Source organism: Phyllobates terribilis, unplaced genomic scaffold (genome assembly GCF_046119375.1).
Source record: "Phyllobates terribilis strain yellow unplaced genomic scaffold, ASM4611937v1 Scaffold_4__5_contigs__length_816908805, whole genome shotgun sequence".
Classification (NCBI taxonomy): domain Eukaryota; kingdom Metazoa; phylum Chordata; class Amphibia; order Anura; family Dendrobatidae; genus Phyllobates; species Phyllobates terribilis.
The window spans coordinates 734,366,637-734,383,697 of NW_027362764.1; the positions used below are offsets into that span (position 1 = coordinate 734,366,637).

Consider the following 17,061-nt stretch of genomic DNA (forward strand, 5'->3'; position numbering starts at 1 on the left):
CTGTCCATCCATGGAAATCAGAGCACACTCAGGAGGTCAACCGAGTGTGGTCCGATTTTCTCCACGGACTCATTGGCTTGCATCCAAACTTCGGATGCAAATTGCGCACACTGCGATTTATTCCGCAGACAGACTCAGTAAGGGGAAAAAAAAATCGGACACATGCACATCCCCATAAAATAACATTGGTCCGAGTGTAATCCGATGTTATGTCTGATAGCACTCAGACCGAAAATACCGTAGTCTGCACGAGCCAGAACTCAAACATCTTCACCCATTCTAGCAACACCCCTGCCCAATTTTGTCTCATATAGTTCTGCACAGTCATGGTATCATCTTAGGATCCAAAGGGGTCCAATTATTCTTTAAAGGGGTTCTCCAGTCTAAAATGAAAAGTCTGCAGTCACTCTGTGTTAGCCCTTCTATTACATAGTTTTAAAAGCCTGCTGATCAGCTAAGGCCACGGTCACACGTTCAGTATTTTACCTCAGTATTTGTAAGCTAAACCCAGGAGGGGGTGATATAAACACGTCACCACTTCTGCATTTATTATACTTTTCCTCTGATTGTTCCTCTCCTGGTTTTGGCTACAAATAATGAAGTGAAATACGGAGCAAATACTGAACGTGATCCAACGCAGGGGCTCTATAGCTCTAGTAACACAAAGTGTGACAGAAATTACTTCAGCAAAAATTAGTCTGCCCTTCTAATGAACTAAGAAGAATAACACGATGATGATATTTCTGGATTATTTTTGACTGTCAAAATGTATTAAAAAAAATTTAAAAAAAACTGACATAAAACATTCATGGTGCAAGTATGGACCAAGATGTCCGGACCAGTCTCAGGTCTCGTGAACTCAACAGCTTCACATATGACAATGGGGCGGTTGAGTTTGGGTTCAGACATGTAGACTCGCACTGTGACTTTTGGACGTGTAAAACTGGCCTCAGGTCGGGATCAGAAGGCCGTATTAGAAATGTTTGACCGGACCCGACTTTACACTTCATGCCTTATTCTGGTCCAGAAAACGGACCAGAATGGTGCATGCTGCAGTTTTCTCCACATAGATGATTACTCCATGTGGGGAAATTGGAAATATAATGGCTCAGTTTGTGGTCCATGGCACACACAGACCAATTAAATATTTATCTGAATGAGCCTTTATGTTCTAGGATAATTAGACTCTGTGGTGTGGGGATGCATTGAGGGCTGGGGGGAATCACCATACTTTGCCGGGGGAGTTGAGGTGGGGTACAGTAGGGTCATCATACTGGCGTGTGGAGGGTACTGTGGAGGAATTCACTGTGGGGGTGTCGCTTTTGTTGGTATCATACTTTATATGTGCAATGAAAAGGGGAAGCTAGGGTTTCAGTAGGAGGAATATTACTTTGTAAGGCCTGTAAAGTTGTGGGATATGCTCTTCTGTGCCCACGTCGGGGGTGAGGGTGCCCAATTAAAACTTCTCCTATGGAGACCCATGATTTCTATGCACGCCGCTGACCATCAGTGTGTCATCCTACTGTTATCCGGGTTTTTTACTGTAAACATATTGTAAAAAACGGATGAAAATTTGATAAAAAAAAATTAAAATCTGTTATTTTCAGATGCAAAAATTAAAACAGACGTCTGAATGAGGCCCAGCACAGAGTCTAAGCGAGCCTCGATGATTTCATTAAACGAAGGTAAGAAGAGTTTCACAAGTCAGTCTATAAAAGGCAGAACCAGTGGTAATGATCTATCCATACTGCTGCAATCATACTGCCTCCTATGTACACTAATACAGGCACCTAACAGGTGAATAATCCAGTGCTGTACATTCCTTTATGGCTCAATGACCACGGCTGGACAAGCAGCCAAAAGGACGAATTACTAGAATCACACACTAAAGTACATACAGTATGTATGATATCATGAGTCAGTAAAACTAATGTATATTTCTCACACCTTCCTGCAGGGGAAAACTACAAAGACCCCATTATATAAAGGGGTTATCGAGGTTTATACTTTTTCTATTACAATTTACCATGCAACAAATCTAGAAACTAAATGTTACAGATAACGAAATCTAGATATTAAGAACATTCTCAGGCCGATTAATCTCTGACTATACTGTTTTCTGCATCTACACAAATGTATGCCTTCATACTGTAAAGCAGAGCACCGGGGCATACTGAAAAGACAGCTGTGCCTAAATGGGTCATTATATAATACTACTGCAAAGTTACATCTATCAAGTAGTCATAACTAAGATGGAGAAATAGAGGGAAAAGAGCAATTAACATTTTTTATAATATATCCACATATAAAAAAGATTAGTAAAAAAAGATATATATATATATATATATATATGTTTGTTTTGGTTTTTTTTGCAACTTTTTTTTTTTTGTTCAGATTTTTTTTACTGCTCATATTTAACACCAAATATTCTGTTATTATGGTCATGTGAATATATACCTCATAAGTGTAGGGATTTTTTTTTATTATATGTACGTAATAAAATGTTTATTATATCAAAAAAGGATTTTTTTTTTCCTCTTGCAGTGGGGGAGATTTATATGAACCCCAGCTACAGGAGAAAACAGCCAACTGTTGATCTACGTCTGCCAGGACCCATTAGCTTTGCTATACCAGACAAATACCATGCGATCAGGTGATCGGCAAGTCCTACAGAAGCATCAGTAGTGTCGATGCTTCTTTCGAGCTAATTGAGCAATGGCAAAAGGGAAGACAGAGACTGCAATAAACCGCTTCTGTCTTCTCCCTAAGGGTCTCCTGCGATGTATGACAGCCGGGAATTTGACCGGATCCTTGTTGTAAATTAATAATGGCTTTTGGTTAAAGCTTAGGTCTAGGGATAAGCGGACCTGTGGATGTTCGAGTTCATCGGGTTCGAGCGAACTTTAGTCCAAAATTCTGTTTGGGTACCAGAACTCTACCCGAACCCTATATGGGGACCCGAACTTTGGGTCTGTAAAATGGTTGCAGTAAGAGCTAGGGGGCTGCAAAAGTTTCTCTCTACTTTACACTACGGGTTCAATCATCTCTACTTAGGTCCAAACCAAGGCTGTGGAGTCGGAGACTTGAAAAGTCGGAGTCTGTATAAAAATGGCCCGACTCCTAAAATATATAATAAATTGGGTACATTAGTACAATGCAGGATGTGCTGTAAATATTTTCATAAGAATTTGGGAAAGTTATGAAATGTCCAATAAATGTCTGTTCTGTTCCTGATCTAAGGATCTTGACTTCTAGTTGAGATGAATCTGTGCTGCACTTTATGTACACGCTCAGTAGTGAGGCCGGGCTGTGGAGTCGGGAGTCAGGAAAATTGTAGATTGTGAGCCCTCACAGGCAGGGTCCTCTCTACTCCTGTACCAGTCAGCGACTTCTATTGTCTAAGATTATTATACTTGTTTTTATTATGTATACCCCTTTTCACATGTAAAGCGCCATGGAATAAATGGCACTATAATAATAAATAATAATAATTATTAAGGAGTCAGAGGTTTGGCTTACAGACACCACAAGCCTGGTTCAAACGCCATAAATATGGTGCTTGGTCATTATGAGGTTCTAGATAGATAGAATTAAAAATATTCTATCTGTCCGTCCTATCTAACACATTAGTACAAGCTTTCAAATAATAATAATAATAATAATAATAATAATAATCTATTAATAATGTTATTTTTCTTATTATACAACAGTAAAAAAAATGTAATGCAAAACCATAACAGGTAACATATAAAAATATGTCTTTAATAATTAAAGCAAAGTAAAATATAGATATAATAAATTTAAAAAATAAATAATATAATAAAGTTAGACTATAACTTATTCAGTAAGTAAAGTTCAGGAGGAATATTCCCAGTGTAGGGCTTTGGATACTTTTGTGGCATTGAGCTCCTGCACATGAGATAGCAGAGTTTACCATTTTGGGCTTTGTATATGTATTATCAGCGATGATTTAAACACACCGCAACCATACTGCCTGCTGAAAACTATTCAGATATCTATGATGTTAGATCACAGTCGGGTTTTAGAGCTGAGTGAACGCCAACTGCCAAAAAAGTACACAAATCACAATATGTTACCCTCTTTCAAACAATACTCCTGTTCATTATATAACAGAGACTGTCATACATAATCTCTCGCGAGCAACGAGCTGGCAAACTCTCAGAATAGAGGTGGTTTCCAATGGTTTAAGGCAAAACCGAAGGAAAGCATTAAAAGAACAACCCAAGTAATACTGGAGAAAAGCAGACAGATCACTTCTAAATAGAAGAAATATTCTGAACTTTTCTATTCAGACAGCAAAGTGAAAATCCTGGCCAAGCAACACGCTGATGAAAAGAAAAAGAAGCAGCATCACATTCTACTTGTGGATAGTCCTATGAAAACCACAAACTATAATTAAGAGTACAAATTAGTCTCTAGGACTGATTTCAATGTACGGTTTTGCCACAAAAGGAGGGTCGATTATGGACATACGTATGAAAATATTCTAAGCATTAAAAAGAAATTATATTCATGAAAAATTACAAAAATGTTACAAATTAGCCAAGGTTATAAATTTCCAAAGAATATTTTAAGATATAAATTTATATATGGAAGTTAACAAAAATGATAAGATACCATAAAATAACCACCAGACCGGAAACTCTATACATGATAAACATACGGTATTTCTCTAACTCAAATCAACGTATACCTGACCGTTCGAGACTACGAAGTAACTGAAGGGGACCATAAAAAAAAAAAATAATATTTCCAAATGCCTGACAAATATGTTAAAATCTAGTTCATAGGGCTGCACAAATCCCAATAGACAGATAGTTGATGAGCTTGGAAAATTTACGCTGCCATTTTTTAGATCCAGATTCCATTAATGTTTACAAGTCCACAACATGTTTGAAATAAAACCCTTTGCGGGTCGAAACGTTCTGTGTGTTAACATAGATTATTGGATGTTTCGACACCTGGATCGTTGCTGTCATTTTCTACTTTATTTAATGATGTAGATAAAAAGTGGTTGACTTGCTCTCTGCTTGAAATTTTCCTTTCCAAATCAATATCTCTATAGGCACCTAGTCGTCTTCCGATGCCCATATGGGATCAAACATGAACACTATACCTATTAATCAAATGATCTTTACATTGTAGATTATATATTGGCTACATGTAAAGTCAGACCAATCTGATCTCGTCACACATGTGATATAAAATGTGAACCCCTATACTGACACCTTGCCATGTACAACTATCCCAACAGTGCAGGTTAAATGACCTCAAAACATTTCTAGACTCCATAAGAGACATTCCAAAACTCAAGAATAAGATCATAAAAAAAAAGGCAAAAAAAAAAAAAATCGCATAGAAGGCTCATGTGGATGAAGAACCTTGTGGATTATATATGAGCTAAAAAGATCTTCAAAATCTCCAAACAAGAAGGTAAGAGACATGGCAAATGCATATCTCTCACTGACCTGCTTCTTGTTGGGTTAAGACAACTTTAGAGCTCCTTAGAAAACCATAACTGAAATATTATCTTGAGATGAATTTTGAAACATGGGAAACCAACCTACAGTATATCCCAGTAAATTCTAAAGAATGACCCAGTGAATGTATAGAAGTATCTAGACACCTGACCTGCATAAGGCTATGTGCACAAGTTCAGGAGGCTGAGTAAAATATGTGCAAATTTGCCAAATTTTTGCCAAGTTTTTCACATGTGTTTTTGGTGCAGATTTTTCCTCACTCATTAGTATCGGTGAAATACACTGCAAGAATTTACTCTGCAAGGAAAAAATAAGCATTGTGTGCATGAGTTTTCAGAGATCTCATTCACTTTGCAGATACCGTAAAATGCTGTGACTTTTCTTCACAAAATCGGAGAGTAAAAAAAAGCAACGTGTGCACATACCCTTATTATTAAGCAAGGGGTCATAAAAGTATAAGTGGGCCGAAACCAGAAACAAAAAAAAAAAAACACAAAATTCAAGAGCGTAGATTATGTACATAGCCACTGTCACCTAGATGGGTCCAAGAAAATAGTCACACACAAAGAAACATATAGTACACGAAAGATGCCTATGCACATTTCAGCAAAGTCAATCTTTTATGTGAGAAAGATTTCCTACTCTCCAGTCAAGGAGGAAAAAAGGATTGGACATGACAAATTTAATGTTCAGTCTCCTCTTGTTTCCTGTGAAGGTGTCTGGCAGTGGCGAACTTGCAAGTACTCATTGAAAACATATTTATCCATAGCTGAATTTATGTGAGGATCGAAAACAATTATTGACGATGTATGGGAGCCTTATAAGGGTTATTTCCAATATGTAAAGTTATCACCTATTCCTCAAGTAGGTGGTAACTTGTGGATCAGTAGAGCGCTGCCCGCTGAAAAGCCACCAATCTAGAAAAAAGGGTTCCGAAATTCATTTTCTATCATGCTGCTGAAGATTACCGATGCGTGTGAAGGAACTACTTCATTCTCAAGAGACATATCAGATCTCCTGCCTCCAGATCAATGGTAAGCCCAGTTGACAAGCGATAACTTTTAATGGTGGTCAAAGTCCACCAACAATATTTTTTTAAACGTTTTGGAGGAGCCACATACTGAGATGTAATACATAAAACACATCTGAAAGGTCCCCTGCCCTGTTTCCAAGGCAGGGGAGGACATTTCATTGGTGCAACCGCACAGGGGCCCAAGAGGTAAGGAAACCACTATCATCTCTAAATGAGCTATTGGACTGCAAATTCCCATATATACATCTTGTACAGGGGCCCTCTTCTGTCTGTGTTCAAGGGCCATACTAGAAGCCCATGTGGATGCTATGGTGGGGTCCATTGAATGTTGGTCTTGATGTGGTCTCGACAGGTTGTATGAATCGAAGTGAAAATTTTCATAAAAATAAAAGGAAAGCACAGGACCTCCTTTCACAGGCAATTAGGCGTGGGGCAGTGGCACATTATGGGGGAAGGGGAAGCAGGCCACTGGGGGATAAATTCTATGTGGGAATGCAAAGTTTCCCCCACCGCAGCTTCAGCCGGAGTCTGCTTTGATATCTAGGTCAGTGCCACAGATTCCTGTGCGGAGTGCAGCAGTTATGATGAGTTTAGCAAAGCTGACTTCAACATATTGTAATCTTAGTCACTGCCTATGCAGAGCGCAGCAGATGATTACTAACTCACCTCGACTGCTTTGCTCTACATAAGCAGCAACTGAGACGATAACGGCTGCACTGTGCGTTCCCACAGCTCCATTCCCTTCCAATTTTGTGATAGGAGAGATAGACCTGCAGGGGGGGGGGGGGGAGCAGTCCCAAATATTAAAAAAAAAAGTGTCTCCTAAAGAAAAAGACCAGACATACTTTGCAGCACTGGGGTCCAAATCCCAGCAAGAGCAACATCTGCAAGGAGTTTGTATGGGTTTCCTTCGGGTTCTCCAGTTTCCTCCCACACTCCAAAGACATACTGATAGGGAATGTAGATTGTGAGCCCCAATGGGGACAGTGATGATGATATCTGTACAGAGCTGTGGAATTAATGGCGCTATAAAAGCAATGCAGAATAAATACAAAAAAATAAATTAGGAGTAGCGTTAAGGTTAGGACTAACGTTAGGTTCAAGGTTAGGGGAATCAAATAGCTACATAAAAAAAATAGTTGTATTTAAAAAGTAATATAAAATGTAAAAATTAAAGTTACAAAAAAAAAAAAATGTATATCTATGGGTTGGGGGAAGGGGGTCGACACATAATACTTGCTATGCTATGACAGATTGCAGCCCACTGGTGTGTGGAAGTGTCAAGTAGCCCCTAAAAGTAGTCTAATCCCATATGGCTAGTAGATGATCCACAAAGCTACAGACATATGTAATAATATAATGCTCATATCGCGTATTCAGTGAACGTCAAGCACATAAGACATCACTAAGTCCCTTAAAACCAAGAACGTTCTTCAGTCTGTAATAAAACGATACAAGCCCCATTTCAAGTCAAGAAGAACAACACAATTCTCAGAAACATCAAAGCCTGTCAGTCCAGTTTTCTGCTAAGTAATGTTAATACCAGTGTACTGATATCATAGCAACCGATATGTATAAAACGCTCAAAAGACAACTAAAAGAATAATAGCACATAATGATACGTCTGTCTTTTATCAGCTCTGAGACTTCACTGCTGAAGGGGATCAATTACACCACTTTCCATCAGACTCCATTGCGTCATGTCACTCGCTATATGAGGCTTTTTTGTATTATTATTTCTTTTTTATTTTGGCGTTCCCTAAGATAGCAAACTTGAAGGAAATCTAGATAAAATCTAAGTCCTTGCATATACTTATTGAACTCAAAATCATAGGGAGGGTTACCAGCGAAAGCAATGTGCTATTGAATTATAGTCATCAGAGTAGGGTGGGGCGTCACAATGGGTGGGGTGCCTAACCTGGAGAAATAAAAAACTGGCAACAGTCAGAGTGTTTCCCTGCATCTCGTAGTTGCTAACCTAAAATGCCAATCCGGTTATAAACTCTGACGTAAAAAAAAGTACTGCATGTAATATACGAGAGAGATTCATCTACAGGGCGGATCTCATCGATCACTAATTCCTCCATATCATCTCAATAGGTAATTAATGTTCACTGCGTGGAAATTAACTATTAATGTCAAAGGGAAACAAGTGAAGGATAAATGTGGACGGGTTTATAGAATAAGGCTATGTTCACACATGTTAGGTTTTTCAGCGTTTTTTCGCTGCAGATTTTTATGCAAATTTTCAGCTGCGTTTTGCAGTACCAGCAAAGTCTATAAGATTCCAGAATTGTCTGTTCACACATCTTGTTTTTTTGCTGCGTATTTTGTGCCTTGGTTGGGTTTTTGGAAATTAGAGCATGTCACTTCTTTCAGCATTTTTTCACCCATAGGAAGCCATGGGTGGTGAAAAAAAAAAAACGCTGAAAAATCACAGCAACGTTTTTTCAACTTTTTTTTTTCTTTGTCACAAAACTTTATGTACATGCATAAATAGACAGAAGGACAGTGAAAAATACGCATCATAAAAGGCAGCAAAACCTGTGTTTTTGATGTAGCTGATTTCCTGCCAGAGAAGTTTTGCTGCAGATTTGTGATGTAAAAAAAACCCAATATGTGTGAACATAGCCTAAGAAGTCACACCACATAAAGCCTATCAGTTACAGAACTAGATAGATAATGGAAGGATATAAAGGATGAATCTGTGCTGCACTTTACGTACATGCTCAGTAGGGAGGACGTGCTGTGGAGTCCGAGTTGGGAGTCAGAGTCAGGAAAATTAAGGAGTCGGGGGTTTGGCTTACCGACTCCACAACCCTCATCCAAACTCTGTATATATGGTGTTTGGTCACTATCAGGTTATAGATAGATAGGTAGATAATGGAAAGAAAAACATTGACCTACAAAGCCTCCATAATCTGTCTCCAGCATGTATCTCTAAACTAAACTCCCGTTACCTTCCAATACGTAATCGCAAAACCTTCTTCTCTCCTCTACACTTAAAAGTTCCTAACCCAATCGCCTCCAAGACTTCTCCAGAGCATCCCGCATACTTTGGAGTTCTGTGCCCCAAAACGTTCGATTATTCGCCAGTTTTGGAACTTTCAGACAGAACTTGAAAACACATCTCTCTTCAAGAAAGCTTAAAACCTGAATGACCCCACAGCCTCCTCACCACCATCGAAGCTGCCACAACCCCCCCTAACCTACTGTCTCCTTCCCCATCATCTGGTAGACTGTAGGCCCGCAAGGACAGGACCCTCTCCTCGCTGTACCAGTCTGTCACTATTAGTTTGTTCATTGTAATTTATATTTTGCATGTAACCCCCTCCTCATGTGCTGCACCATGGAATCAATGGTGCTCTAAAAATAAATGATGGATGGATGGATGGATGGATGGAGAAAGGTTCTCAACAGAACCGAAACGTTGCTCAGCCCCGATGGGCCATTAGGTCACAGTTTTTCCAAAATTCTTGAAGGAGTGCTGCTTTTATTTTTTTTTAGATAGATCCTGTACCACAATGTATAATCTGTAACAGAGACCTTATCTCACCTTTTAGTAACAGCAATACTAAGGTTTCCTATTATGTTGGACAGGTCTTTATGACCCCTTGGCCACCAAGGTCAGAGTGACACTGCTACTTCTGTGCCCACTATTAGTTCTCATTAATATCTCATTCATTTGTATAGTCCATATTAGGTCCATCTCCCAACTAAGGAGCCACAATTTTAACATTACAGTAACCTATCAGTATGGTTGTATTCTTAGGGTATGACAGGGTTCCAGCACTTTCAATACGTACAAGCTGCAGATATTAAGCTTGATCGAATTTGAACCCATTGGGGCAAGCCAACATTGGGGCCACTGAGCCACCATGCTGCTCCTTGGATAGAGATGGTAGATAGAGATTAATCTCTATCTGATCTCTTTCTTAGCGTAGGATCACACAAGAGTAATTATATATATATATATATATATATATATATATATATATATATATATATATATATATATAAAATTTGGTTAACAATTCATCTAGAAAAGTGGGATGATTTTCTCACTTGTATCCCGTATACAATCTGTTTTTTTTACAGCAGCAGCCATTATTAGGACCATTTAGTTTCCTATGATACAGAACTGAAGTGTAGCTGTAAAAATCGGATGCTTTACTGTGGCTCCGATTTTTTTTTACGCACCCATAGACTTGAATGGGCGAGTCTCATCCGATTTAAGGAAGAAATTAGTGAATGCCGGGATTTTTCAGTAAAGAAAAACAAAAAAACACTCATCTGCATTAATCCATTGAATAACATTGGTCCGAGTGTTGTCCGGTTTTTTTTCCCCATGGACAGTACTTGGACCGAAAATATTTCCGTGTGAACGAACCTCAAGTCTAAAGCATTAGTAATATATATATATATTTGGAACCACCTGTACAAACTTCCTTCCCCCTTTCACGTGCCTTCTCCATATAGAATGAGTACAATGTGTGTTTATACTTTGGAGCTCGCTAGTTACTTTTTAATGGACTTCTTTTGTACTAAAAAAAAAAGGAGCCATCAAAAGGTAATTTTATTTCTAAAACCATTATGAATTGAAGAATAAAAATCAACTTTACAACTTTGGATACGAGACGTAGACATTAAAGATGTTTCCGTACGATTGACATTTGGATCTCATTATACGTCAGTCGTTACAAGGAACCTTCCAAAAGTGCTCTGCAATATAATATATATATATATATATATACACACACAAAAAATTATCTATCCATCTAGCCATTAGTTTTTTTTTTAAAAAAAGAAAGTATAATATATAGTGGAACAAGTTTCATATAATAAAAAAACAAAAAAATAAAATAAATGAATACAGGTTGATAGCCCTTTTTGCCGAAAAGAAGGAGGTACAATTTACCAAACTATAGAGCAGATAAGTCAGACACATACATTACATCTACTTTAAGAATACGCCAATTCATGGGTCTGATTTGCTAGATTCTCAGATTTTACGGTTTATGGCCATTATTCGTAAGAACGCTCGTAATATTGTAATTATAATCCCCGAAGATGTACATAATTTCTATGTTAAAGACTTGTGGGGAAAAAAAAAAAAAAAGGATTAATGAGCAAACTTCTCTAAATCCACTTTTTCAGATGGGTTTTTTTAGAACTTTATAAGACTTTACTTTTTGTTCTTAAGTCAGGTCGGTTGAAAAAAAAAAAAGTCACTTGCTCAACTCACATTTTATACTGTAATGATACCTGCAGTATATTGTATCAGTTGAGCGATGTAACTGCTAAATCCTTATACCTTATACTAACAAAATTAATAAGTCATCAGTATCTTTTGGGTCATTACCATAACTAAGATATATATACAAAAAGAATAAATAAATCAAAAAAAATCACACACACACACACGTAAAAAAACAACAACAATATATGGTATATAAAAAATATATACTATATATATATATATATATATATACTATATATATATATATATATATACACACGTTTAGAATCTATCTATCTATGCCGAACAGTCGAAACCCTATAATACATCATCAATGGCCCATGTGGTTTTCCCCCCATCTTGTGTCCTTTATATACAGTTTTACAGACCCCCAACGACCCACCACAATGGCCCAATTCAGAGGTGGTGCAGAATATCGATGCACACCTTGTGCTTGTTTCACTGATTTCTCTACTTTGTAGCAATAACACTGGGGACGCAGGCAGCCAGTGTACAGAAATAGAAAGAAATAACAAATCTTCAGCAGGTTTTAAAAATACCCACTGCTGTGCGTCTGTTCACAGATAGATCGTAAAGGATGTAATTATCATATTTAAAGTACAAAAGGAGCCATTGATTTACTTTACAAGAGTAAAAAAAAAAAAGAAAGATTGAACTCAACATTGACTGCACAAATAAACCAAAAAAATCTCAATAAACAAACTTTGAATTTGTCCAATTTTATGACGCCTCGTTCCGGTCTCCTATAACCCAGCAGTATCATAGATCCTATCTACAAGCCACAGAAAGAACACTTTTCTTTTAAGGCACCTATTTCTAATAAGCTTTTACAGAACATACTATATAAAAGTATATAAAGTTACTATGCTCAGCCCCCACCTCCGCCCCCATGTACTGTTTATTCACAAGTTTACAACTGGATACAGAAGTCTCAAATACTACAGACCCCTGTCAATAGTAACACCAAGGGGCGACCTGACACCGGACTACTAGTGGAAATGAAATATTTACAGGAGTAAAAAAAAAGAAAAAAAGAAATGATACAGAGGAGAAATGAACAACATATAATCAAAACAAAAGTATACAACATCATTGACTTTTTTCGATACTCAACATCCACAATGGTCCATTTATATAAAGCTGCTAAGTATAGGCGGAGGGCTGGGACTTCCATTCGTTGAGTTGGGGTACAAGGCATTGATGATTACTTAGAGAGAGATATATAGACATATATATATATACATACATATACTCACACGGATATGCAGCGTGTGTCTATATTATATATACACACATACATACATATACATGTATGTGTGAGATATAAAAGTGACACACTAATATACATAAACACATACATACAGTATATATTTATTTATAGATTTTTTGGGGGGTACATTTTTGAATTTCTCACTGGGCCCGAAATCAATTGAAAAATTACTGCTAGCAATCATAGTAAAATATCCATTTCTCAATAACATCCTAGGAGCAAGATTACATCCACTTAGGTAAGTGTAGATGGCGATGATCTCCACCCCATACACACTACACTATCCCTAAAAATAAATAAATAAAAAATACCAATTGGGGTGAAATTTTTCAATTTTCAACTATTTTGAAGGAACACAAATATTGTATTATTTATTTTTATTTATCAATTTTGACATAAAACTGACCAAAAAAGGGACGATCCAGCAGAAAATTTGGGGTGTGGGGGGGGACATTAACCCCTCTATCGCCAACAGTGCGTCCGCCACATTAGAGGGATGGAATCAGTAACACGAAAGAAAAAAAAAACCCAGACAGGAGCCCCCGTAGAGCTCCCCCCCCCCCCAGATCAGCATATGGAAAATGTAATGTGTTTTATGTTAAAGTATCTGTCTAGTGTTATAAAGTCCAAATTTGACTTGTGAGGTGTAATATTTGGGACAGAAACGTCTGCGTTTACAGTCGTCCGTGCCTGCCAAAAAAAATCCCAATCCAGGCTGCCACAATAGCTGTCCTGTGGAAAGTAAATTAAGCTAAGGCAAACAGAGATTGGAAAGTTGTCAGTTGATTGAATGAATGGATTCATTTTAACACTCGAATGCAGAATATCTTAATCAAAATATATCTACGTGTAGACGGGGGAGGGATGCAGGGGGGGGGGGATTTTTTTAATTTATTTTTTATTACCAATTTGTAGATGTTTGCTTTTAATATACACGGATTCACCAGGTCATTGGTGCTGATCAAGCTTTCCACAAATATTAAAAAAAAATAAAAATTAATTGCACTTTTTGGAAAGTTTGTCCCCCAGTTTTGTAGATGTCTTGGATGGCATTTGTAACCCCTTATCTGATAATTAGGCCTCGCTACTCCGTAAGGTGATGCTGGACACATCTCATGGGTGTCAAAAGGGATGATATGCCTTGGAAATAGCATTTGTATTGGCCACGTCATGGCACTGGAAAAGTGAATAAAATGATTACTACCACTTGCAGACAGTCTTGTCATCAGCAACAGTTTGCAGGAAATAGGACATGATGTCTGTTTACACAACAAACCTTTGTGTACGGGGAAATATATAGAGCATGCCGCACTGTGGATAGATATATATTATATCACTGATGTATCAAAGCAGGGATTGTGAATGTTATAGAGCTGTAGCAAAGTAGTGAATCCCCAGATAATGATATTAATAAGAGCGCAGGTATCATGTCGCACACTCAGCTCACCTACATCTGCACAACTGATATAATAAATATTGGCCATTCACTTGACCCAAACATTACCCTCTATATCCCCCCCTTATAATTCTATATTACCCTTTGACCTGAACCCTTCTCCTTCAGCGCCTGAATACAGACCCAAGAGACAAAGCAGGCCACAAATAAGTGACACAGTGATTAAGAGTTTCCTCACACTTTTTTTTTTACGTTCTTTTTGTCAACTTGATAAACTTAAGACTTGGATCTGTGATTTACTCTTATTTATAGTTTCCATCCAGGTCCCCCAAAAAAGGGAATGTTGTCCTCCATCTTTCTGACCCTGAACTCTTTGGTAGGAGAGATGAACTTGTCATTAATCGGAAATGCTCAGATAATCGAAATCTCAGATCTGCTACATCAGGCTGTATAACAATGTATTCTCAAAAGAGTTTGTGGGTCCATATTAGCATCCTGCTCCTTAGCCCATGGCAAAAACTTCATCCTCTTAACTTTTTCAACACTTTTCCAACTTCTCACACATACACTGTAGAGCCACCATAAAAAATAACTACAGCTTGCAATCTAACACAGACATGTCAATGACACCAAGGCCTTATCATTGATTTTTTTTTTTTACCCATACCGTCTGGTTTTCGCCCCTATATCAGACTATGAGAAATAAACATTCATTCAGCATAAGAATACAAGGGATTAGAAATAAAAATTAATGAGTCATTTTGAATTGTGCGCAGTTTCTTCCAGATAGCTAGAGGATCAAATCTGACCACCAATATAAAAATTAAATTGATAACAATATTAAAAAAATATATATATTAACATTTTCCATTTATCCACAATGTCATATCATCAAAACAATAAAAAAAAAAAACACTAAAAACTTGCAAAAACCTGCATCCATCGCATCTCTTTCCCCCATCCCATATCCAATCAATAAAAGTTTACCAAAACTTACTACTACTCATCATTGTCACTTGATCCCCCAGCTCCTCCTGATCATCATGACTGGGTCATATAAAAAAAAAACCCTTTTAGTTAAAAAAAAAAAAGTCTGTTTAAAAAAATAAAATAAAAATTATATCCATTTTGAGTTAGTTTCCACTGCGAATAGAAGAAGAAGAAGAAACAAAAGAAAAAAAAAAAGGACTTGTTCCTTTAAAAAGGAGTTCAAAATATTGACCTGGAAGTTACTTTTATTGAACAACAACAACAAACAAAAACAAGAAATAAAAAGCAAAACTGATAAGAAAAAAAAAAGTCTTTAGTTGCTGTTATCTCCTCCTGTGTGTGAACTTGACCCTTCCTAGAGCAAGACAAGGGGGCTCTTGGAGATTGGACCAGGACTAATGCAAAGAAAAAAAAAAAAGGCAAAGGCTACTGGAGATTGAAGTAGCCAATTTCCATGCCTCATGCTTTTTGACCCACCATGCAGAAAAAAAAAAAAAGGAAATCTCGAATGCACTTGAAACATGAGAAGGATTTCGCACCCTCCTCTCTCTCTCTCTCTTTCCCTGATGTATTGCAAAAAAAAAAAATAAAAGTCACTTGTTTAGGTTCAGCTAGCCCACATTCTGCAGCAGGCAGCACTGGAGCTCACACCATGCATGAGACAAGAGAGACAGCAAGGAAGAGAAAGAGAGAGAGAGAGTGCAAGAGACATCCAGAAAGCAAATGAGAGCTGCTGCTTCCTTCTCAGCACTGATGATCTCTGCTGGATTTGTAGGTCTCCCCCCTCCTCTTACCTGTTGATTGATCTGCAATAACCTCAGCAGCAATGTGGAAGATGGTGGAGATCTAGCTTGAGCCATGAACCGCTTCCTTGTTTGCAGAGTTGATCTCTGATTAATTTTTTTGGGGTGGGGGGAAGAATAGGTTTCCTGTTCCCCCCCAGTGTGTATGTCTGAGTGCAGAGACACAGACAGGAACAAGGAGTGGGGGGCTAGGAGAAGGAGGAGGAGGTGGTGGGGGGGAAGAGAGGCAGAGTAATGGATGCTCTGGGTTTAATATTAGATCCCAGGCTGGAGATTGCAGCAAGATGAGTTCTTTATCAGAAATGTTATCGCTTGTCAGGACCTCAGTGCAAGCATTACGTCAGTTGCAAGACACCAACACTATTAATATCAAAGGAGCCTTAAGCAGAGACAGGCACCACCCTCAACTGCACAGGCTTAAAGACATAGTAACCTCCCATCTACAGACAGCAGCAGCAGTGAGCACAGCAAGACAGGGAGGGAAGGGGGAGGAGGAGGAGGGCTGCACTGCCTCCATCCCAGCCCCCTTGCTCCAGTTCATTTCCAAGTTGCATTGTGAATAGTGAAGGAGGCACAGGTTGTTGTTGCTGCTGCTCCTGCCACCACTGCTGCAGCTTCTGGGCTCAGCCTTGTAAACTTGTTTGTAAATAGTGAAGACAGGAAGCTGAGACTGATACACTGTGGCTGCGGTACAATGTAGCAAAGGCTGAGAAAAGTTTCCTTTTTCACTTCTGGACTGCCTGGAGATTAATTGGAAGGAATGCAGGGGGGGGGGATATTAAAGAGTAAAGTGCATTGGATGAAGTTG

At 38.2% G+C, this 17,061-nt stretch overlaps 1 protein-coding gene across 5 annotated transcripts in view; it reads right to left on the bottom strand.

The window, feature by feature from the left end:
* The window catches only part of TRPS1 (transcriptional repressor GATA binding 1), a 328,975-nt gene extending 312,310 nt beyond the window's left edge, over positions 1 to 16,665 (bottom strand). For 2 of the 5 annotated variants that reach the window (XM_073679792.1, XM_073679794.1), the window contains exon 1: positions 15,458 to 16,206. In XM_073679792.1, coding sequence (XP_073535893.1) covers positions 15,458 to 15,470 — 13 coding nt within the window. In that variant the 5' untranslated portion in view covers positions 15,471 to 16,206. Of the gene's footprint in view, positions 1 to 15,457; positions 16,207 to 16,244 lie in introns of those variants that run through there. The other 3 variants (XM_073679795.1, XM_073679793.1, XM_073679796.1) reach the window with 3 other exon arrangements.
* Between the last annotated feature and the right edge of the window lie 396 nt (positions 16,666 to 17,061).